Genomic DNA, 25109 nt, shown 5'->3' on the forward strand with positions numbered 1-25109 from the left:
GCTAACTTCGACACCAAGGTGTTTGACTGTAGCAACTTTCCCCATCCCATTGTACGTGCTGCTTGGAAAACATAAATCCCTCCACAAGTTAACCATAGAAGCCTATGAATGCAGTGTGACTGCACAGCCCTATGTAGTGTCAGCTTGCATGTAGCCATTTATGTCTTCGTATTTAAACATATTTTGGGACTTTCGCATCTAATTTGCTGTAAACATTTTGCTTACTTTAAACTGAACACGTAGACATCGTTAAAAAGATTAAAAGTTAAATATATATCCTCATATATGTACATGTATGTAAGACCACGCCGAAGGCCCGGGTTCGAAACCCCGCATGGGTACAATGTGTGAAGCCCATTTCTGGTGTCCCCCGCCGTGATGTTGCTGGAATATTGCTAAAAGCGGCATAAAACCAAACTCAGTCAGTCAGTCAGTCAGTCAGTATGTAAGACACGCTCCCTGAACACCTGAGTTATTAGTTCAGCCTTCGAATCTATCTTTTAGCAGATAACAAGTTCTTAGTTAATTCTAAAACAACTTGATGTTGAATTGTAGAACGGATTTGTAATATCGCAATGTTTGTATTTTCAAAGTGTACTCACATGCCAGTTGGTGATCGTTCATAGAGACAGCCTGACTTCAAATGGTCACAAACTCCCTTTCCTTACACGGAGCTAATGCTCTCTGGGTATAATCACTGTACAGGGATTCATAAGCTGATTTATTGGCCCACAATCCCTAATCTCTCTGCATCAGGTTTAACCCAGGGTAAGCAAATCTTCCCTGGTTATTACTAACGTGAAAGACTCGTTCCGGTAACTCCATTTCCTAGCAATTGTCGTATCTGGGGAATTGTGTGGAAACCAGTGTCTTTCTTACGATCATTAGTTGAAAAATTACATCTGAATGAACTTCCTACTTTTAACTGAGACTTTGAGATGGTGGAGTAAAGGAATTTAGAATGTAAAATTAAAGATAAACAGCATTTAACACCTCACTGTAAACAATATGAAAATAAAACAGAAAAGTGTTGGATCACTGCGTTTACATCAGTGAGATGCTTTCATTGGATTGGCCTGTGTGACAGTAGATCACCGGCAGAAATTACAAAGACTACGTTCAAAGTTGCATAATGCCATGATCTCATGTCTTACCTCGTGACAGGATAATTAACCGTTAACTAATACTTTAAGAGTCTTTTGCATTCTGTTTATCTCAGATGCTGTAACTTCCTGCTTGGGTTGAATGATTTTAAACAGTAGTCGTTGTTCTATGGGAAAATGTTTTAAGGGACACTGATAGAGACAAATTCCGCGGGACTGGTTATTGCTTTTATTGTTGTTTTTCCCCCCGCGACTACCCGGATAGTATCCCTGAATCCTTAACTGGGTTGTGATCTCTGTTGCGCCAACCGCAAGTGCAATTGGTACTATAAGTATAATATGTATATGCTTACCTTGATCAACTAAGATGAAATCATTTTTACTCATAATACTCCATCTTTATTATTATGACAACAAATGTACACAAAGTGAAGTTTAACTTCATCCCTCGGTTATACAAAATGTTAGGACTGAAAAAGTACGAAGTCAGTGTATGTCTGCCTATATGTGTTTCATAATCATTTAGAATTTATTATTATAATTTTATGCATTTTGGAACTTCACGAAAAGTACACGATCTGATTTAGTGTACTGTAATGTCTAGATATTGTTTAGATTGCAAGCGGAACCATATTTCACACACGCGCGACCTAATTTCTGTCTAATCAAAATTCCCGATGAAAAAATGAAGTGGAATGATTTTGCTGAATGCTACAACAAATGAATAAATTTTTTTTACAAAAATTAAACTTTAAACCGACTAAAATTATAGCAATAATAGGAGGCTATTACCTCGTTCGAGGAGCGTATCCAACACTATCCACATAGAGGAACGTTATGTCATTCATTTGCAGCTGTTATGATTCATTTATTAGTTTAATATGCAAAAAATGTAGACAGTTTCTCAACTGGTCACGTGACTGTTTCAGGTTTTTCACATTGGGGTATAGGTTCATTGGTCATCTCAGGTAGCACACCTCACAACTATTTGCATGATGTGTACCATTCTTTAAAAAAGGTAATTTAGTTAGATAACAATGAGCAATCAATCAACGTTTTGGCTGTTAATCCTTTGAAGGAAGGACGTTGTTTTTACACAGGCACTTTACGACAAGGTGTATTCAGTATAGACTACTAAATCTACATACATAAACACTACCTTTGAACAAATCCGCTGTGCGAGATAAACGCAATTAATCAATCAACATGTTATCGGTGAATCCTTTGATCGATGTTTGTTTTTGTAACTCAGCTGATAATTCCTCTTGCTGCAGTTCCATGCGCATATTACAAACCATGTAATACATTTGCCACATCAGACCTCAATTTATAACTTTGGGCATTTACTCAAAAGCTGAGAAATGCTAAATAGGAACCTTTATCGGATAATCTGCCTGGTGTTACCACTAATTATACCTGTTATAAATTCATTAACTGACCATCAAGTGAATGGTGACAAATAAACAGGTGTAGGTTTATACCACCAAACATGGATTACATCAAGGGAGCTGTATTACATACAATTTTAATTGCCTAAAAAGTTAGGGGACAACGCTATTTTCAGGATACGAATGGAGTTTTCAGATTTTTCTAGCAATGGCAAAGTGGGATTGATTTAGGTTACAGATTCAAATGTGTGTTGTTTATATCATAGACCAATATACATCACATTGTTACATTACATGAATACATATCGAGGTAAAAAGACATAAATAAGATCGAATTGGATCAGTCATGCCATCCACGGATCGGAAAATCTGGGATATTTTATTACAATCAGACAAACACTACCGTAATATTTCAAAACGGCATCTAATGGGCATCCACCGTTCTTATTGTCCCATTGTTGAGGTTGAAAAAAAATCTTCCAAAATGGACAGCTGGCCAGTTCCCATGACCATCACTGTCGAGGGAGCACGGACCCGCTACCTGGCGTAATTAGATTGTTTGCGCGAAACATTAATCGCTCTGGATCAGTGCCCCTTTAAGTCGTTAGCTGTTGCAGCCATACCCAACTACCCTGTAAATAAAACGAGACCTCGTTTTCAACTGTGCAGCAGCGTAATAATACGAGGACTCTTTTACATTTGTCAGTGTGTTTGCAGCAAGTAAACATGCCCAGCGATATGAGTGCCGCACTACCGATCAACGATGCATGCAAGGTAAATAAGTATAATAATCTTTGATTTCTTTTAGAAAGTGGTCAAATGTAATATATGTTATATTTGGGATTACACTTTCTTAGTAAAGTACAAATTCTAGTACTTTTTTTTTAAGTTCCCGGAATGGGACTCAACTAAGAAAAAGAACTAGAATTTATACTATACTAAGAAAGTGTAATCCCGAATATAACATATGCTATATACTAATCTTTTCCTCTTGTCTCCTTTGTATTACATTGCGCCGTAAATATATATATTTTTGACAAACGAAGATGCATATGTCGTTTGTACGTAAAATCAGATACTTCCCAAACTATGAAGTTAACCATAAAATGAAGGCCACTCCCTAAAGGTTGATAATACTATTGTTTTTTCTTGCCGTCCTGTAGGCGAAGGGCAAAAGTATAACAGTTCTGTTTTGACGACGATAGCATTTTCCAAACGATATTCGTCTATCAAAATGGTTGAAATAGCTGACAGATATTGATTTCAGCATAAGGATAGGTTCTTGGGAAAACGTACTCCATTTAATTTGCGTCAGCCATGACATAGAAGACGAATTTCACTTTCTGCTCAAGTGTCCATCGTACACTAACCTAAGATCTATTCATTTAAAGAACTATTATTGTAAGAATTATTCAGTTTATAAATGTATACAGTTATTATCATCAGAAAATATTAATACTCAAAGGTCTCTAGGCAGATATGTGTATGAAGCATTCCGTGTAAGAAACAACGTTTAACTTATTAATAATGTCATCCTCACCATCCAACATAAATATTATCTATATTGTATTGTATGTATGGCCAGAGGCCCATGTGGCTTGCGTCAATAAAATCTGTCTGTCTGTCTGTCATAAGGATCCGTGAAGGTCTGGGTTAGAATGAACCTTCAGTAACCCATGCTTGTCGCAAGAGGCGACTAACGGGATCAGGTGATCAGGCTCGCTGACTTGGTTGACACATGTCATCGTATCCCAATTGCGTAGATCGATGGTCATGTTGTTGATCACTGGATTGTCTGGTCCAGACTCGATTATTTACAGACCACCGCCATATAGCTGGAATATTGCTGAGTGCGGCGTAAAACTAAACTCACTCACACTCACTCACTGTATAGTGTTTGCCCAAGTTGCATAACCTCAGACCATCATCTTCATCATCATCAGCTGAAATGTATGTGTCTTGGGAAAATGTCCGGTACTGGAGAGAGTTTACTTCGGTTTAAAAGCCATTGGCCCACGTAAAATCACACACAACAAGAACATACATTAATTGAATAATAATGGCACGAATTTAATTTTAACACAGTAATTACTCATTCAAGACATGTGATTCCTTAATCAATTTTACACAATTGTCAGGAGCAAGGTAGGATTTCCATATGTTAGCAGTGACATGATAGTGGTTTGCGGACAGTAGTACAGATATCTTATTCTTGAGTTATGATAGGCAAGACATTCTATAGTCTGTTTGCAGTGAAAACGTACCGATGAATGTAAAAAAAAAGTAATCAAATACAGTGACATTAAGATGGCGAATCCTCATAATTTTACCTTGCCAATTGAATATTTAAATCTCAGAATTTTATTCAACTTAGGATAAAAATTGTTTTACAAACGATCATAGATTCAAATCGCTATTATTGGTTTGTATTAAAAGGGGGTAAGCGCAATAGTTGGAACAGTTAAACAAATGCACATGCGGTACGTGATGGGCGTTAACGTAGACCAACTCTACTACTTGTTCTCGGTGATTCATTTAATATGCATACCAGCATAAGAAATTGATAGTTGAAGCTGCAAATTGTGAACACTTAATGGCATGTGCCGGTGAACTGTAGACATGAATACCCTCTTTGAGGCATATGGCAGACATTCATATAACGATGAGACTGTCCTGGTCGGTGACTTTAACACAGATCTAACACATGAAATCTAGATCGAGAATGCTCATTCGAGCCTTGAATGAACGGAATTTGATATCTGTCATTCCACTTGATGATCCTACATTATATACTTATACAAGCAAATGTAGGGATATCCAAACTATGATTGATTATGTTTTTGACAACACAGAGCATAGATGTAATGTTATTGGTTACGCCATAGATAACCGTCAGCTTTACAGTATATCTGATCACTATCCCATACAGGTATACTTAGCTCCAGACACTCGTCACCGGTCCTATGGAAACGCTCGTGTTAACTGGAGGAAAGCCAGTGATGATGATGATTTGGAGTTTAACGTCGGCTTTTAGCTGTAGCCAATGTCGCCGACGGGGTAGGTGGTGGGTAAGATAATAATAAATAGGTTTGAATAAGGAGTAAACCACCGTACCTAAAAAATATAAATAATGGGGCATTAACCTAGGCGTGATTTTGAAATGAAAAACGTTAAAAACATGGGAAAAATAAATAAATAAAAAGCCGGTATTAGGAATGGAAAGGGGGAGAGAAAGAAAAAACAGTACAATTGAATTTATAGGGATAAGAGGTAGAGTAATAGCTGAATAGTAGTAGTGAAAATGTTGGACCTATGGTGTTTGGTAGGGGTAGTGGAGGGGAGGGGAGATGATAAGGGAGTATAGCATAGTGGGGCATGAATATGAATGCAGGTGAGCTGCATAATTAATATAAGGGGATTTAATAAAGAAAGAAAAATGGATTAAGTTGGTAGGGGGTGGGGAATGGGGTGAGGGAGCGAAGAAGGCTGTGGGTAAGGGCCGTGGCTATAAGTGAAGGTTGGAGGTGAGCTGGCTTGGGTGAATGGCATTGACCTTACGTAAGAGAGGTTGGGCTGGTTTGTTTACATTTTAGTGGACTGTGATTGGCTAGGGATGGGCGCGGACCTCGCAGCGGATTTAGGGCACTATTGATGAATGAAATTTACTCCCGGGTCTAAATGTGTAGGCATGTGCTGGTGATAATATGGGTAAATTGAATTTTGACGCCTGATCTGAATATATAGGCTAGAAGTGAGTGGTAATGAGAGGGTTTGTTTGGGAGCTTCTAAATTTTTTGAAGTAAGTTGGAGTTTTCAAGGAAGGTGGCTATGGCTTGGAATATATTGGGCGGGTTGTGGGGGTTGAGAAGGAGATGAATGTTGTTGTGGTATTTGGTGGGAATGTTGTTGTGTAATTGCTTAATGTTTGTTTGTTGCAGCTGGCAGTGTGTGAATATATGGTTTATGTCTTCATGGGTGTTGCAGTGAGTGCATAATCCGTCCGGGTGTCTGTTTTGTTTGTACAGTGTGTAGTTTAGGTTAGTGATGCCTGTAATTAATCTGGTAATTGCCCTGTCGATGATTTTGATGTTAGAATATGTGGGAATTTTTCTTATTGGGGATTTGATAATGGATGTGACCCAGGTTGATTTGTTTGTGTTGATGTTGTGTTGAAAGTTGGTATTTGATATGTTTGTTTTAATGAGTTTTTAATTTCTGATTTGGATGTGTGGAAGTTGAGGTTTGGTGATGTGTGATGTGGCGAGTTTGGCTGCTGTGTCGGCGGTGACATTTCCTGTGATGTTTGAGTGACTGGGTATCCATGTGAATGTGATGTTTTTGTTTGAGCGTGTGAGTGAGTCTGTTTGAATAATTATATTGTGAATTAGGTCTGGGCGCGATTTAGAATGCATGTTGTGAAGTTGTTTGATAGAATTGAGTGAATCGGATAGTATAAGGAAGTTTGTTTGGGAAGGGAGGGTATTAGGTGTAATGCAGTGAGAATGGCAGTGAGTTCGGCAGTGTTTATTGTGGTATAGTTGGTATAGTGAAAATTTGTTGTGATGGGAGGGTTTGTTGAACGTGAATGCCTAGGCCTGTGGGTTTGTTAGAGCTGACTGATGCATCTGTATATATGTGTGTGTGATTGGGGTAGGTTGTATTTAAGTAGTTGTTTGTGATATTAGTTATGGTGGATTGACGGGTGTTTTAGGTAGTTGTTTGAGGATTGTGCCAGTGACGTTGGCTTTATGTTATATAGATATGAGACTGAGAACTATGCTTCCATGAAGCAGACACCAAATGTATTATTTCAGAACTTTCTACAAGAGCAGCTTTAGCACGGTATCACCTTACTTATGAAAACTGTCCGAGCAGGTTGTGGTGTCTTGCCCTAGAAAAACATCTATGCTTCTTTGACATTGCAGTACTATTACACATCGGTACTTACGTCAACAACAACAACAACAACAACCCGAAATGTGTTATTTATAAAATAAACTGTGATTGTGGACAAAGCTACATAGGTGAAACATCCCGACCCATCAACACCCGAGTCAAAGAACATCGCACCTCTGTTGCTAACTCCGACACCAAATCAGCTATCTCTGACCACATCAAAGCAAACCCCAATCATCAAATAGAGTGGTCCGACTTCACCATTCTCGCCAACAACCAAACGGACTTCACTAAACGCAAGCTCACCGAAGCCATTCACATCAAACGCCATAAGCCCACCATCAACCGTGACCAAGGATACTTTATTCCATCAGCTTATGATCCACTCCTCCACCAAGCCCAATCTATTGTATAAACATCGCACCTATTGTATAAACATCTCCTTCATTGTTCCACTCCTGTATTTATACATCTCTGGCTTCCATTCACTATCCTTTGTGTACTCACTGGCTTCATCAGCTTACTGCTTAACCAATTATGGCAATTATGTTGTTTCCTTTGTCAATTACAATGTATGTAGTTTCATTGTTATACACAGCATAAATATGCAGCTCCTCCACTTCATGTATCACTCTTGCTTGACAACGGTACAAGAATCTGTATCGAAACGTACTCACGAAGTAAAGAAGTTGTTATCCATAACAACATGTTCCATATTGTACTCAACTTCTAAATTGCCACTCAAACAAGGTACTAACGTAATTCAATCTCATGAATGTCTTTGTGGTACGTTTGCCTATGACATTGTTAAACATGTATTTCTTTATTGTACTGAAACGCAGTATGAAAGAGACAGACTAATTGAAGATTTAATCGACATTCTTGATGTAGAAACGTTTAGTAACCTCAGGAATAATGATGACGATATATTATTTTCTACTTGGGGGTCTTCCTACTCAGTGCACGAAGACCCTCGACTATGAAACACGGGCAATGTGCATAAGCCGAATATGCAGAACTATTAAGTTGTGGAAACGATATTTCTATGAATGTGTATAATTTCTGACATGTATAAATACCATACACATAATACCATATGTGTATATCCATATAATTCCATATTGATTTACTTGTTGTAATGTACCTGTAAACCTTGCATTTATCTTCATATGCTAAGGAGGAAATAAATCTATCTATCTTTGATCCTGTCTGTGATGCTGATATTAGAAAGATCATTATGCCCTCCAAGATAACATGTTGTCACCTGGATCCTGTACCCACCAAGTTCTTCATGAAAATTTTGGACACTCTTCTACCCACAGTCACCAGTATTGTCAACAAAAGTTTGGAAACTGGCATCTTTCCCTCCCGCTGTGATAAAGCCTCTTATAAAGAAGCCTTCACTAGATTCTGAACAGTATTCCATCTACCAACCGGTTTCAAACTTATCTTTTTTGTCTAAAGTGCAGGAGAAAGTTGTGAAACACCAGTTAACTCGACACCTTAACAAATTTCAGTTAATGGACAAGCATCAATCTGCGTACAGAGCATCACACAATACAGAAACAGCTTTGAATTGTGTGTTGGACAAGGTCATTAGTGACAGGTTAATGGATCGACTGCATACTGAATTTGATATATCTGGAACAGTAGTATATACAATGATGGTACAGGACCAGGTCCCCCCAAGGACTCAATTTACAAAACTGAGCCCTTGGGGGAGGCACTAATCCCGTACCATCATTGTATACACTACTATTGAGTTGCATGCAAAATTTGACGAAAATCGGTCGAATAGTTTCTGAAATATTGACTTTTAAGTGAGCATGGGGTCGGTCGGGAAAAATCAAGGGCTTTTATAAGAATCTCATTTTCACTAGGGCTACCCATTTTTTCGGCAACCACAAACCCCATATTCGACCCGATACCAAGACAGGTATGCAAAAAACTGGCACCACACAGACTGTTTCCATAGCCGACAGCAAATAGTCTAGTCTTACCCCAATTGTATAGTTTTCTAGACAGACCCTCCGACAGCTCGCCTAGTATTTTTGCAGATGCACAGTCGCGGGCTTGGGGTTGCAAAAGACGAATGGAGTCGTAGACTTGTCTAGGCCCGTTTTCGTATTCCAACTGCTTTTCGTGGAATTCGTGGTACGGAAAGTAGGGCGCACGCCCGGACGAAAAAAACAAACGCATGGTTCGTATACCCTACTACAATACTTTTTTCCAAATAGGCTGCATTCCACACATCGACTTCTCTACTCCATATAGTGGGGACCCCGAGTTTGGCCGTGGAAACTGGTTTGGGCGTTTCTGTCTTCTCGTCGACCGGTATGTGTGGGCCGGCGTGCTAGCCGGTGTGCTGTGCTTCCAGGTCTTGTGGACGACCTTCCAGAGAAAACGGCAACTAGCGAAATATAGACCCATCTTTGGGTCGATTCCACCATCTGCCCCACCTTCTGGATGTCGAAATTGGTCTGTTCTTTTGTTCCTCGTCCATTTTGTCTAGAGTGCAGTTTGGAATCATCCTCGTCGTCGTCGATGTCCAGCCTAGACAAGACGTCGACCAACATATTCGTGGTTTGCCTCGCACGAGTGTCGATCTACCCCAGGCGGTTGTAGATGTCCTGGATGGTTGGCAATGTACTACCGGGTATTTCTACTTTCGATTTATCTCGAGTCACCTTTTGTGACAATGGTTCGATGACTAGCAATGATACTTCTGGTGATGGTGGTGGTACTTCTTGTTTGACTGGCGGCATGGTTGTGGTTTCCTCGATCGGATCTCGCCATATGTCGTAGAGTCTTTGCGATCCAATACCGAAACGCTTTTTGGTCTCGGCTGCCGACAGCACACCTCGAAGTGCACGTATTTCTTGGACTTGGTCTTGCGACAGTTCTTTTTTCGGAGGCATGTTGAAATTTTTCCTATATTTTTCCTACTTCCTATATGTCTATATGGAAATCCTAATCCTATCCCATTTTTTCTTGGGAAGGCCGGTTTTTCCTCCATCCCACTGCAAACCCAGGAAATCCAGTGGGGAAAAAAGAGAGAGAGAGAGAGAGAGAGAGAGAGAGAGAGAGAGAGAGAGAGAGAGAGAAGAGAGAGAGAGAGAGAGAGAGAGATTGTAAATGTATTTGGTGGGACGAAATAAACAAAGTCTAAAATACAATACATGTATATCGCAAGTTAAAATGTTTAAGCTACCATAACGGTTATGAGAGGCCTTAAAACATCTAAGTAAATATATTAAAAAATTGAGGAGAAAGGGAAACCTTTCACATCATATCAACAAGCATAATCAAATCTAAAGCTCACGGACAAGAAACACATATCCACTCGTGCATTCACCATCCACACACATGCACACATAAGGGAGATAGCTCAATTTCTCATCCGCCTCACACCCATCCCTTTCACCCTTTCACCTCACAGAGTACTGACCACACCCTTCCAATATCGTTCACTTTATAGAGACATACACACACACACACTTAAACCCAACTTCCCTCATCCGTAACTATACCATTACTTTACACTCAAAAGTAGACTAACAAGATTGTTAGCATACATCACCGCACCCAGCTGCCCCCCACATGCACACAATATCTCATTCACAGATAGAACCTAACATCCCAAACTACATTGGTGCTGTTTAACGACTTATTGGTTGTCACTGATGATAATCATTATCAAAATCTAATATTAAATCGTAAGTGAATCCCACATTTCATCAAAATCTCTTTATTCCATTACTGAAGAGGCCACAGGCCTATAGTACAAAATATAAAAACAATAATGGCATACAATCACAATGTTTGCAAACGTTATTTTCTTTGTTCAAAAGCATGGTGGATATACATACCAAGTTTACGAATATAAGTTGTATTATTAGAGTTCATTATCAAATTAAATTTAAACATGGTAGGATGTGAATAGTAATATTGTGGTAGATATTTTGTCCTTAAATCAGCATAGTAAGGACATACCAGCAAAAAGTGGAATTCATCTTCAATTACATTTAGTGCACAAAATTTGCACAATCTGTTATCTCTTGGAATATTATAATATCTGCCCTTCTCGATCATAAGATCATGTGAAGAGCATCTAAATCTGGATAATGAAACGTGGAATTTTCGAAGATTGATATCGTGTAGGTATTGCTCTGTATGGAAAAAGATTTAAAAGTACTGTAAAAAGTGGATTTGGGCGACTGTATTAAAGATGAGTTCCAGGTCTGAATGTACATATCTTTTAATCTTTGCGATAAAGCATTATAAAATGACTTCGGGCAGGTAATCTTTTGTGACAAAAATACATCACTAAAACCACAATGATTTAGTAAATTTCTAACATTCGTTACCCAATTTGATTTACCGTTGGTGTCAAACAAATACATCATGTTATAACATTTCTTAGGAAATCTTGATGCAGGCATATTCAAGAGCTTTACCCAGTATTTGATAACTTTTATCTGTGCTTCTAGATAAAGTGGGAAGCGACCGCATTCACCATAGATCATCACATTTGGGGTATTTAATTTAACTCCTAAGACTTTTTTACACGCGTACAAGTGAACCTTTTCCAATGCTTCCAACCGAGAAAACCCCAAACCTCTGCCCCATATATAGCAAAATTGGTTTAATTTTTGTATCAAATATTTTGAAATATGTTTTGAAATTTACATTGCCCAATTTCTTTAAATTACTGTAAATGCCCATAAAAACCTTCCGTCCCTGTAAAGCAGCACTATTACCATGATGATACCATGATAACGTATTGGCAAAATGGACCCCTAGATATTTATATCCTTTAATAACTTCTAAGTAGTCTCCGTTATAAAGCCATTTTTCTGATTTGAACAATTTAACGCCTTTCTTAAAGACAACAACCTTTGTTTTATTTGCATTTACATTAAGCTTAAATTCAAGGCAATGGCTTTCCAGCAAGGTAATTTGTTTTTGTAGACCCTTCACTGTACTTGAGAACATGATGACATCATCAGCAAACAATAACAAAAATACCTTAACAATGTCCGGGCGCAACTGAATACCATCTGTACAATTTTGATACACAACTGACGCTAATTCATTTATAAAGAAAATGAACAGAAATGGGCTTAGTATACAGCCTTGGCGTACACCAATATTGCAATCAAATGTTGATGACATAACACCATTGTTACGCACACATGCTTTCACATTGTTATATATATTACATAATAGTTTTCCCATTTTGCTACTCAAGCCGTTCTGGGTGAGTAGTTTCCATAATTTGTTCCTATCAACCGAGTCGAATGCCTTGGCAAAATCTACAAATAAAACATAAAATTTACCACCTTTACGTGAGATATAACGCTGTACAAGGCTTTGAAGAAGAAACATATTGTCAGTGGTGGAGTAGCCCTCTCTAAAGCCTGCTTGTGATCCGTGAATTTTATCTTTCGAATCAGCCCAGAAAACGAGTCTTTTATTAATGATATACAAGAAAACTTTACTAAAAATAGTAAGTAATGTGATACCGCGGTAATTATTTGCTAATTTTGGATCCCCACCCTTAAACAGTGGAATTATAATACCGGTATCCCATGCTTCTGGAAAGGCTGCATTTTCTAGCATAATGTTAAATATTACTAGTAGGTAAGGCGTAAGCACATCTTCCGCATTCTTGAAAAACTCTGGTATAATATTGTCTATTCCTGCAGATTTGTCATTCTTCAGATGTCGTATACTTTCTCTTATTTCAAACTCTGAAATTGGTGCATCTAGAATATCAGTTGTAATTTCATCTTCAACATCATTGTCATCACTACTTTCCAAATACATCACGATTGTATACAAGATTTCAAATGAGTGGATGACTTGTTAGAACCTGAAAACTATTTAAGTGTAATGCATGAAATTAAATATTGTCATTTTCTTATAAAATTCCCAGCAGGCTTATAAAGATTAAAAGTAAATGAAGGAAGATGGTTAAATATCGAGGTATCTCTACACGCATGTTGTAAATTCGGTATAGAGGATGAATTCCATTTTATTTCAGCATGTAATTATTATTCTGAAGATAACAACATCAGATAGATTGATTAGCAGGCTTTTGCAGTCAATATAGGATGAGGATTTATTTAGATAAAACTAAAGTTATGGTATTTCAGAGAGGTAGTGTAATAACATAAAAGGAAAAGTGGCATTATAATGGTATTCCTCTCAAGCCAGTGTCAGCTTGGTGTGTTCTTCACTCTTAAGCTCTCGTGGAATTGGGACAGAAATACCCTAGCACAACAATTAGAAAAGGCTCTGTACATTTTGTTGGTTGTTTAAAAGAAAGTCTAAGCTTAACATCAAAGAGTCTATGTTTCTATTTGACAGGGTGGTTTCTCCCATCTTATGCTATGCATGAGGAGTTTGTGGGTTTGAAAGTGTTCAGGTTCTAGAAAATGTTCACCGTAAATTTCTCAGAAAAGTTCTTCATGTCAATTCAAACACCCTAGCATCAGTTTTATATGGAAAGTTGGGAAGGTATCCACTACATGTATCTGGTTGAAATTTGTATAGATGCCCACAACTAGATATTCAAAGGCTTGTTATCTGATGCTGTATCAGCTTGAAGTAGTTGGTAGATTCACGTGGACAACAAGAATAAAATATTTGTTGAATATTCACGGATTTGGTCTAGCTTGGCTGGAACAGGGTGTTGGAGATGTCTCCCATTTTCATGGAGTTTGTAAGGGACGGTTGCAAGATTGTTAGAAACAAACATGGGCATATACCATAGGTGAAACCAGTAAGCTCAATAATTATTTCATACTCAAATCTCTGTTAGAACCTGAAAGGTATCTGTACAAGTTGAAAAGTAAATATTCAAGAATTGTTCTTAATAGATTCAGATGTTAGCCATTGAAACAGGTCATAGGGGAGGAGTTGCTAGAGAGGACAGAACATATAAATATTGTTTTGATAATTTGAATGTATCTGCATTTGAAGACGAAGCGCAGTTTATTACTTCATGTCATTTGTATAACAAGTTGGGAAACGCGTTTTACCAAGTATTTGTACAAGTAATTTATGTAATGTAAACGAACTTAAAAGTTATGACACATGCAACAAAAAATCAAACATAATTAAAACACAATTATCACTTATTCATGACATATAATATACATTGCTGGTTATGAAAAAACATATAAACAAAATTATAAGCGTACAATCGCAAATCAATAGTGCAATATTGTGTACTTGGGTTTACTTCCCGAGAAACGAAGCAGCCGGGATACCGAACCCAGTCAGAGCGGGTGGGTGTGCACTCAAGTGTAACGGCTGGTTCATTTGCAGATGCCCTCACGGCTCATTGTGTGTGTATATATAGAGATGTTGGGTTTTGTAAATACATGCTCATTTTTGTGTATAACATTTTGCAATCAACAGACATCATAACATGTCATGTGTTCAAGTATCACACCTGCCTGTCTGTGTAATTACATAATGTAACAGAGACCGAACTCGGGCCATAAATCAATGCGTTTTGTTTATGGTGTATAGCCTGATTGGTGTTAAGTTCAAATTGCATGTGGTCAGTGATCGCAGTTGTGTATTGCATATTGTCATTAGCAGACAGGCAGGCAGAGTTCTCAATTCTCACCCACAAACGAAATTTCAACCAATCAGAGCGGCGCGTCTCTGTGACGTCATATGAGGAATAGATATGAGGGCTGATGCAGAATTCATCTACATTTCAGGGGTAAATTTATCTTGTTTACAGGTTTGTATAAACCTGAAATCGTGACAACTGTTGTGGAAAATGAAAGCTACATGTTCTCACAATCTACTGTCATATATAGAGAATACTACACGAGGTCTCATTACATACGAATTATACGAAACGAGTGTCCTTCCCATGTTATCTAACCGAGGCGAAAGCGAGGTCAGATGCTTATAGGAAGATCACGAGTTTCGTATAATTCATATGTATAAGAACCGAATGGTATTTTATTTATTACCCACGTCTTACATGCATATAAATTGACAAAATGGCGTATTTTTTATTATGTTTTGGTTTCAAACCGAAACCGGTTTCATAAAGAGGTTGCGGAAGAGTATTGTACTGTAGTACAATATTTGCATGACGTCACACTAATGACGTCACTGCCATGGTAACGGACGTCACGATGCATGTCAGTTGTCATCGCCTCGTACAGCCTCCTACAGTAAACTACTCCGTTGCACCTCGTTTCTTGGTTTCCAGCTGCTTCATTCGGCTAACATCACTGGTGGAAACATTGCGTTTATGTTTTCGACAGATATAATGTCTCAGTTCGACTCACAATTAAACAGCGACACGGCAACGTTCGCAATGTTTACATTCCACAATGCATTTAAGTTGTAGAATGAATGAATTCACGTGTTTGTTATGAATGAAAAGATAGTTACGTCAGAATGTGACCTAATTGAGAGGTAATCGGTTATCCAATCAAATCGTTAGAATTTCAGGTCAAGTCGTTACGACACAGGTCAACGCGATACGACACTCGTGTGACGTACGAGATTAATATGCAACTACCCATACGTTGACCACGTGGGTAATAAAATTGTGTCTCCTGCTTTGCCTAGTGTCCGAGTTACAACTTGTTTTCATAGACGGTTCTGTCAAAATCGCTTGGTGTCGTTAGGCCTTATTTGTATAATGACTGATCCAAATTGATCCCATTTCTGTGTTTTTACCTCGATATTTAATAATGTCATGTAAAACTATGACGTCTATTACGTATGATATTAAAAAATTGACATTTGATTTATTTGAATCGGTAAACTAAACAACCCTATTTTGCCATTGCTAGAAGAATCTGAAATTTTACTTAGGTACATTGTAAATAGGTACATACAGTTTTAGCACACAGCAAATGCTTATATGTATTTCTTATGCAACAATGAAGTTCTGTTTGTATTCTCAAAACAGTTTCGGCCCATAAGTTTTCACATGCAATTAAAATTGCATGCACTACAGCAATTGTACTCCCTGGTTGTAACGAATAAATGGTTTATTCTCATAAATAGTGACAGAGAAAATACAAATGTACAGATTTGTTTCATGGGAGCATACGTCGTCCGGTTTTCACATAGTTGCTTATTTTTAACAATAGTGCTTTATGCGTACAAGACATGAGGGATATAAATTTATCTAATGATTGATAATTACAATAATAGTTTGGTAGGAATGAATTTCTTACATGGACAATATAACATGAAGTGAAGTTCATCTCCTATTGTGTTCGTACACAATGTACATAATCTTTCTTCTTTAATAATATTATACCATCTACCTGTTTCTATTGAAAGTTTATGGTTACAAGTTATAATATAGGTAAGCCAAATGCGTACATTGAATGGGGGTGTAATAGATAACTTTCAAGGTAACCCGTGTTAGGTGGTATAAACCTACACATGTTATTTGTCATCATTCACTTGATGGTCAGTTAATGAATTTATAACAGGTATAATTAGTGGTAAAACCCTTAGATTACCCGACAAAGGTTCCCATTTGGCATTTCTTTTGTCTGGAGTAAATATTCAACATTATAAACATCGATCAAAGGATTAACCGATAACACGCTGATTGATTAATTACTTTTGTCTTACACAGCGGATTTGTCAAAATGTAGTGTTTATGTATGTAGATTTACTCATCTATACTGAATACACTCTTTCGTGTCTGTGTCTGCGTAAAAACAACGTCCTTCTTTCAAAGGATTAACCGCCAATACAGTGATTGATTGCTCATTATTGGCTAACTAAATTACCGTTTTTAAAGAATGGCGGACATTATGCAATCAGTTGCCAGGTGTGCTATCTCTATCTTGGGTGACCAATGAGACTATACACCAATGTGACATACCTGAAACGATATATCACTTTTTCGTATACTAGACTGTTAAAAGACACATTACTTGAAACAGCTGCAGATGAATGGCATATCACTCGTTTTTGTGGATATTGATGGATACATTCCTCGAACAAGGTAATAGCCTGACATTGTTCCTATAAATTTAATCTGTTTTAATTTTAATATTTGCATTTTGTTTTTATTCATTTGTCGTAGCATTCAACAGAATCGTTGTTTTCGCCGTGAAGTGTAATGAGACATACACTAGGGCGTGTGTGCGAATTATGATTCACATTGGCAAACTATAAACTGTCTAGATATTACAGTCCTGTTATAAATGCACTATAAGTATCAGCAGATCGTCTGCTTTTTATTTAGTTTCAAAATGCATACAAGTATGATAATAAACTAATTAGGATTATAAGACCAAATATAAAGACGTACATTGACTAGTATCTACATACTGGTGAGTGCACGTTAACCACGTGAATGTAGCAAGAAATTTATAGCGCAGTATTGTCACTTCGACCCCCACCTCGCTTCCGTGGAAGAAATCGTTATGTTATAAGTTGTGTCATGCAAAATGCTTTTGGTTATGATTCAAATACATATTTAACTACGAGTAGAAAGTAGTTTTGATTTTCTAACTTGATGAAAACACACCATAATCTCATTAATTCTAACAGACTTTAGCCCGTGACTTCACGATTTTCAAAAATGGCGGCGCCCTGTCGCGAACATCCGCCAGTCTGAGGATAAATGCTATTTAGGTTTGTTTTCACCGAGTTACAAAATCAAAACTACTTTCTACTGGTAGTAAAATATGTATTTGATTGATAATAATAGGATTTTGCATGACATAGCGTATAACATAACAATTTCTCTCGTGGAAGCGAGGTGGGTGTCATATAATACTACTTACAGTATTATTGTTACTTCGACCACAACCTCGATTCTGAGGCAGAAATCGTTATGTTACAAGTTGTGTCATGGAAAATCTTTATGGCCATCAATCATATACATATTTTACTACGATTAGTAAGTAGTGTTGATTCTTTAACTTCCGTGAAGCGATTTGAACACAAGTAAGATATCGTTTCAGGCTTCCACAACGCTCGCTTCGCACTCACAAACATAACCCATTTTGCACGAACTGCGGGGTCCTGTGGAAATCTGTGCATGGTGACACCATCGCCCGACCCTAGGAGCAATTGACGACAACGCAACGATTTGGCATGTCTTCGTTGATGTCGAGAAATCATCAAAATGACGAGCTTGCTGCACACTTTCTATACAACTAACTGAAAATCCTTCCTCATATGACGTCACTGCAGTGCTCTGGCGACAGAGTTACGTAACCTGTCTGTGGTTTCGTGTATGCGGGCGAGAGTGAAGTAGGCGACTTTTGGCAACTTTTAATCGCTCGGTACTAATTAACCACAAGTTTTTAAAGAATGAAATTGGTGTTCCGCGTAAGACTGACCACAAATCTTTCATATGTAATAGTTAAAAGAGTAAAAAAACCAAAGTTTATTTGTTCTTTAACAACTAAAGGGGACAACTGACAATTTTACCAACGCTTCATTTACTTCTGGTTGAGTTGAGTTGAGTTGGGCTTTACGTCACATCGGCATTATTCCAGCCATATAGTGACGAGATCAAGTTTCCATTCAGTACCATTTTAAGTCCAAGGTCCAAAAGAGTTATATTTTAAAACATATATTCATTACATTTCTATTTCAAAACAGAAAATGTCATAGCACCAAATACAAAAAGCAAGCAATTTGTTATTCTCTTTAAAAGTTACAGGTCAACTTCCCTCGGGTAGTTTACAATCAGATGCCCGCTCACGCGGCAAAACAGATCTTAAAGATTTCTCGCATCATAATGTGCATTCTTTGCAGTCGAAAAGTCCACACAGTCAAGCAGAATATGCTTGATGGTGAACACTTCATCGCAAGAGACACACATGTGAGGTCCATCCCCATCCGTTTTCAGCAGATAGTCATGAGTAAACTATGGAATCCGAGAAGGGACATTGTCGCTATGTCGCATTGTCGCCCTCTCAAAAACGTAAAGTAAAGTGAGGCAAATTAAACCAAAACGCGACAGGCGACATCGCGACAACGCGACATTTCGCCCATTTGTCGCATTGTCGCGATGTCGCCCTTTGGAGGAATAAAAAAAATATTATTCAAAACGCGACACGCGACATCGCGACATCGCGACAATGCGACCCGTTGTCGCGATGTCGCGTGTCGCGTGTCGCGTTTTGGTTAATTTTGCCTCATTTTGCTTGTATTTGAGAGGGCGACAACGCGACAATCCGACAACGCGACAATGTCCCTTCCAGGATTCCATAGTAAACCGACTGTGGCCAATACGACATCGTCGTAAAATTACCTCATCACGTCTTGACTGACAACCCAAGTAGGTCTAACCAATTGTTGGCTTTCATTCATGAAGTTTATTCTGGTGACAACCATTATAAATGTTTATGATATACATTGTGACTTGACTCTATAGCATATATATACATGTACTCTTGGCTGGAGGCCTTTGAAACTGAATAAAGAATCTTGAATATAAATCTTGTTAGAACCTGAAAAATGTAAGTGTTTTACATGAAATTAAATATAGTAAGTTTCTTATAAAATTCCCAGCAGGCTTATTAAGATTTATATAAATGAAGGAAGATGCCTAAATATCGATGTATCTCTACACACATGTCCTGTTTGTAAATTCGGTATAGAGGATGAATTCCATTTTCTTTTAGCATGTAATTATTATTCTGAAGAAGATTCCGTTATTTTCCACCTTTATAATCGAATTCCAAATATATTATATTCAAAAGCATGTTAACTTGAATGTTATGAATCATTATTAAATCCATATACTACATGTATACTGCTTATAAAAAGAGACAGACTTATACGCTAAACGCTTATATGTTTTTATATTATGCATCCAATATATTTGGATTGTATATAAACTAACGAGCAAAAGAAACGATACCAAAATATATTATCAAAATTTGGACTCGAACTGTCATTTTGTAGGTAGTTATGCGCTTAAAACAATCGCCACAACGCTTCCATAACATTTGTCATGAAAAATGTTGTGTTTGGGCGAACAGTATCACTGCAACAGGTCGTGAAGCATGGACAATCCCGTGAACGGCTTGCATGAAGCACGTGCATCTTTGGGGTATAAGAGTGCACACAAACCTTCCTCGACATCAGACCTTCAAGTCAACTTCAGCGACCATGTCCCGATTATCGCAGGAATCCAGAGAGAGAGCCATTGGAATGGTCATATGGGTGCCACTGGTGTTGCAGCGACCTGCGGTTTGATGGTTTCGGGCGGTTGTGCTACCATTCCTACGTCAACGCCGTAACCAGGTCATGTTTCAGCAGGACAACGCCCGTCTTCGTACAGAACATATTGTCATGGATTTTCTACAGAGAAACAACATCAATGTGCTTCCTTGGCCCTCCAGGTCACCTGACCTGTCACCACTTGAACACTTGTGGGACCCTTTGGATCATCAGATTGTGCTAGAGCCGTTGTGCCTGGAAACCGACGTCAGCCAATTGTAAGCCCTTCAAGAGGGATCCCTGCCCAAGGTACACGGCGTCTGACGTTCTCAGCACGTCGTAGTGTTAGGTCTTGCATTGATGTCCACGGTGGATGTACCAGATGCTGACCACCTGTGTTTTTTGTTTACATCTGTGATCGAATACTGGACACTTCATTCCTTCCTTTATGCAATGACTCAATGGACTTGTTATTGTTGCTTCTCCAATGAAATGACTGAGTGCATGTTTATGTTATATGTATATGGCCTTGTGGCCTTCATGCATTATGAAAATCTTTGTCTTGTCTTATATTGCAAAACAATACACAACGTTCTATGCAAATGTTTAACGCCGGTTCCTGCTTAGGAGATTATGTCTGTGTATGATTCGTTTCCAATTGCTTCACCATTATTATAATTGCATAAATCCATTCAGTTTTTAAATAAAATAAAAATGTTCAGACAGTGAATGGGACTTCTCCCAGGAAACGCTGCCTTATAGAACCCACCAAGAACTTTCCGGAGAATATGAAGGCTCCCAACACTGCAGCCTTCTGCATTACCCAGAGTGTCAGAAGGGCTGGGTTCCCGGTGGAGATACCGGTCACTCTCCTGATCTGCGCCAAGAGATCAGGAAGTACCAAACCAAGGGCACCGAGAAAAATGGGGAACCTGATGACAGTGTACTTGACATTTCAAAGGCGAGGCCCGCATATTTACGTTGCCAATCACGTTGCTGTCAGAAAATTCAATGATATACAGATTCATTGGCTTTGTTAAAAAGGACAAGATCAGGTTTGTTATTATCACCATTATTATGTATTATTTCAGATATGTTAAAATGTGATCCGTCTTCGTGATTCTTTGGAAATGCTGTTCGCTGAGAGGAAAGGCATTTGGATGATAGGAAACCAGACCGAATCATAGCAAGTGGACATCATTATCACCATCCTCACCACGGGTCAAACTAGAAGTTTGTTTATAAAGGTGAATACGTAAGGAAAATAGGAGGGTCACTTCAGACATAAAACCATTCTTCCATCATCCAGGATATATCTGTGACATTGAAGCTGTCTTTGACAGCTCGGGCACAATCAGACCGAACAGAAACTCTATTGGTTGGGGCAGTTTTTGGAATGTAGAGGGGAAAGGGCTTTACTTTAAAGGACCAGTTATCTTTTCATGTGATATTTTGTAACATTACAAAGTGGTATTTAGGTAGATGGTACAGACTGAAATAAACTTTTGTCTGTCTGTCTGGCTGTCTGTGATCCTAATCTATACATGTAAATACCTTTCATGAAACATCTATGATGTTCAAGGAGCTCTTGACAGCTCGGCCCAAGGTGTTGTTAAACCAAACACTGATAAAGAGAGTATGGTGGGAGTGCCTGAAAAAAGGGCTTCATTTAGAGCAACGGAGTAGTTTACTGTAAGAGGCTGCACGAGGCGATGACAAACTGACATGCATCGTGACGCTGGTTTCATTGTGACGTAATGCAAAAGTGTTCGATTACGAGGGGCTAGACTAGAATGGCGCAGTGACGCCAATACATTGTGACGTAATGCAAAAAGTGCACATTATCTTCTGATAAAGTTCTGTCGGCGCTTTGATCTTTTACCGAAGCATCTTAGAAAATACCATAGATCATCTAATTTTCTTCCCATAGGTGTGGTTGTGAGGTTGTGTCTCGATGGGACTCACAGCATCAATCTATTACGTGCAGAACACGTGTTGTAAAATGTTCTGCAGAACACACTGTCGTGTTCCACCCACCTGTGAGGGTAACGAGAAAGAACAGTTCATATATACTGTGGAATCGCCTGAAAGTTCGTACTGACATAGACAAAAGTGTTAACACTGATGGTCCAGACAAACACAAACAATTCCAGAATTACGTTTCCACTGATTCGAGATCGTTGTTACAGACATATAACATCTGGTGATGATGTCGTGATTACATTATTTGCTGTTTCGCTTATAAAGCCACAGCCGTATTTATACAGTGCTTCTTGATTTCAGTTCTTGATATTTTTTTTATGTTGTTTGAACAGGGAGCTTAAAACAAAACAAAAACAGGAGTTTATTTACACAGTTGACAATGATGAAATTTGAATTAAACTTTTCAATCTTCCATTCCATGTTTGACCCATGCTACGCTCCCAATTACTGCCATGTACGGGCTTATATACTAGGCACATAAAGAAACTGTGCATTGTCAAAATATTATCCCAGTTGATAAGTACGATAACAATGTCAAAGGTATATATAAACTTTAATGGAGGGATCACGAGACCATAACAAGTCGGGAGAATTTCAATTGAAAAGTCAATCACAAAGACGTCACGAGTCAGGGGTCAAACGACCATGTCACAAGCTCAATAACGGGTATGTCCACCATCGGCATTGAGAACAGCAGTGCATCGACGACGCATAGAGCCTATCAAACTTGCAAGGAAGGCTTGTAGGATGTCACGCCAGATTCTCTCAAGTTCTGTTGCAAGGTAAAGGACGTTATCTGGCGGATGAGGAAGACGGCGTAGACGTCGATCCATCTCGTCCCAAACATGCTCTGTCGGGGAGAGATCCGGTGAATTTGCAGGCCAAGGCAGTAAGTCAACGTTGTGGTGTTTCAAGAAATCCATAGCAACCCTTGCCGTATGAGGGCGGGCACTGTCCTGTTGGAATGTTAACCCAGGGCCATGACGTTGCAGAAAAGGAATTGTCACAGGTCGAAGAATCTGATCCCTGTAGCCCACACCAGTTAAGTTGCCCTGAACAATCACCAAAGGAGTTCTTTGGCGTGCTGTTATTCCACCCCAAATCATCATGGAACGACCACCAAAGCGATTCCTCTCCAAGACACAGGCCTGTGCATAACGTTCTCCCACGCGTCTATAGGCACGTTGAAATGTTAAACCTGGACTCGTCTGTAAAAACAACATTTCTCCACCAAAACAAGGGTCTGCGGACATGATTTTGGCACCACATTCGGCGAGCTTGTCGATGACGTTGTGTCAGGATAGGCCGTATGGCGGGACGTCGTGGTCTGATCCCGTGATGACGTAAACGTTGTCGAACTGTGTTGGGGTGGATACGGCGAAGTCCTGGGATGGACTGCAGTCTGAAACCTGTGGCGAAGATGGGTCACCCTTATCCATCTGTCCTGTCTTGGCGTTGTTACACGTGGACGTCCAGAACGTGGCCGATCGATGACGTCATTTGTGTTCTGGCAGCATCTCACCAGTGCAGAAATGGTGTTCCGGTGGCAGTGGAAATGTGCAGCCACTTGTCGTTGAGACATTCCCCCACGGACCATCCCAATGGCCTCATGACGTTGTGCAGACGTGAGCCTTGGCATGCTATGCGTTTCAATAGCCGTTTAATTTTTTGAACGATCGCAAGGGCAGGGGTTGAGCTTTCCAAAGTGACAGTTTTGTGTCACATTCATTTGCTCTGTTTCTTTTTCCCGGAATGCACGTGCAACAACGTATTGCACGTCTCAAGGACGAACCCACTGACGTCACGGAACGTGGCACGTGCATGCATGTTGGATACATGTCACTTATCTCTGAGTTTAAATCCTTATGTGTCTACACAGGTTTGATAAATTAAGATTTTAAATTTTTGTATGCACAGTTTCTTTATGTGCCTAGTATATATTGAACTACATGTATTCATCCAGAATCCTTTCAGGCAGGAGGTTATGTACACAGATGGCAATGATGAAATTTTAATAATATTAAACATACTTTTAATCTTCAACTCTATGGCATTACGAGTATGTGCAATATGAATGCACATGTAATACCTTTCAGTTCTGCGTCAGTGAAGTATCACAAACAGACATTGTATTCGTTATATATTGGCCCCAAGCGTGTACAAGCAACTTACTTACAGCGCACGCATGTTATTAGTCTAGTTTGTCGCAGTCTGTTTATTCTATATAAAGTAGAGCAGGACCACATAGAAGGTCCATGTTATCGGTGTGGAAAATCCTAACTTTAATGTTTAAAGTGTTCAATTTGGGGGGAAACTTTGTCCTGGCGTAAGGGACGTATGTCACAGAGAAAGATAGCACATGAATTTCGTTCTCCGAGTAGATATGCCACATAAAACAATGCAGTATGTCTGTGTGCAGCTAATACCCGCACAACGTTTACCATTCGGAAAACTGTACTGAATTCAGAATGTATATGTAAAGATATGTGCCCTGAATATATTCAATTTCGAAAACCTGCACCTAAGATGGCGACAATGATGT

At 38.8% G+C, this 25109-nt stretch overlaps 1 protein-coding gene and 2 long non-coding RNA genes across 11 annotated transcripts in view; 1 reads left to right on the forward strand and 2 right to left on the reverse strand.

Annotated features, from left to right (window-relative positions):
- LOC124275602 overlaps positions 1-25109 on the forward strand; it is a 40760-nt gene that overhangs the window by 10070 nt on the left and 5581 nt on the right. For 2 of the 9 annotated variants that reach the window (XM_046711202.1, XM_046711205.1), the window contains one exon: positions 21676-21831. The exons of 5 other annotated variants lie outside the window; for them this stretch is intronic. Coding sequence is in view for 1 of the 4 variants with exons in the window: in XM_046711197.1 (XP_046567153.1) it covers positions 3218-3265 (48 nt within the window). In the remaining 3 variants the exon portion in view is untranslated. Of the gene's footprint in view, positions 1-2201; positions 3266-21675; positions 21832-25109 lie in introns of those variants that run through there. 2 more of the 9 variants (XM_046711201.1, XM_046711197.1) reach the window with 2 other exon arrangements.
- Positions 4337-25109, reverse strand: part of LOC124275607 — a 29025-nt gene continuing 8252 nt past the window's right edge. Inside the window, exon 3 of the long non-coding RNA XR_006898318.1 lies at positions 4337-4377. This is a non-coding gene — a long non-coding RNA (uncharacterized LOC124275607). The remainder of the gene's footprint in view (positions 4378-25109) is intronic.
- LOC124275606 lies at positions 8021-24681 on the reverse strand. Its single transcript, XR_006898317.1, has 3 exons — positions 24560-24681; positions 9598-9601; positions 8021-8140 (listed from the first exon to the last, which is right to left on the reverse strand). It is a non-coding gene; the product is annotated as an uncharacterized LOC124275606 (long non-coding RNA).

The sequence above is a fragment of the Haliotis rubra genome, unplaced genomic scaffold (genome assembly GCF_003918875.1).
Source record: "Haliotis rubra isolate DU_JTF1 unplaced genomic scaffold, ASM391887v1 Scf20, whole genome shotgun sequence".
NCBI classification, from domain to species: domain Eukaryota; kingdom Metazoa; phylum Mollusca; class Gastropoda; order Lepetellida; family Haliotidae; genus Haliotis; species Haliotis rubra.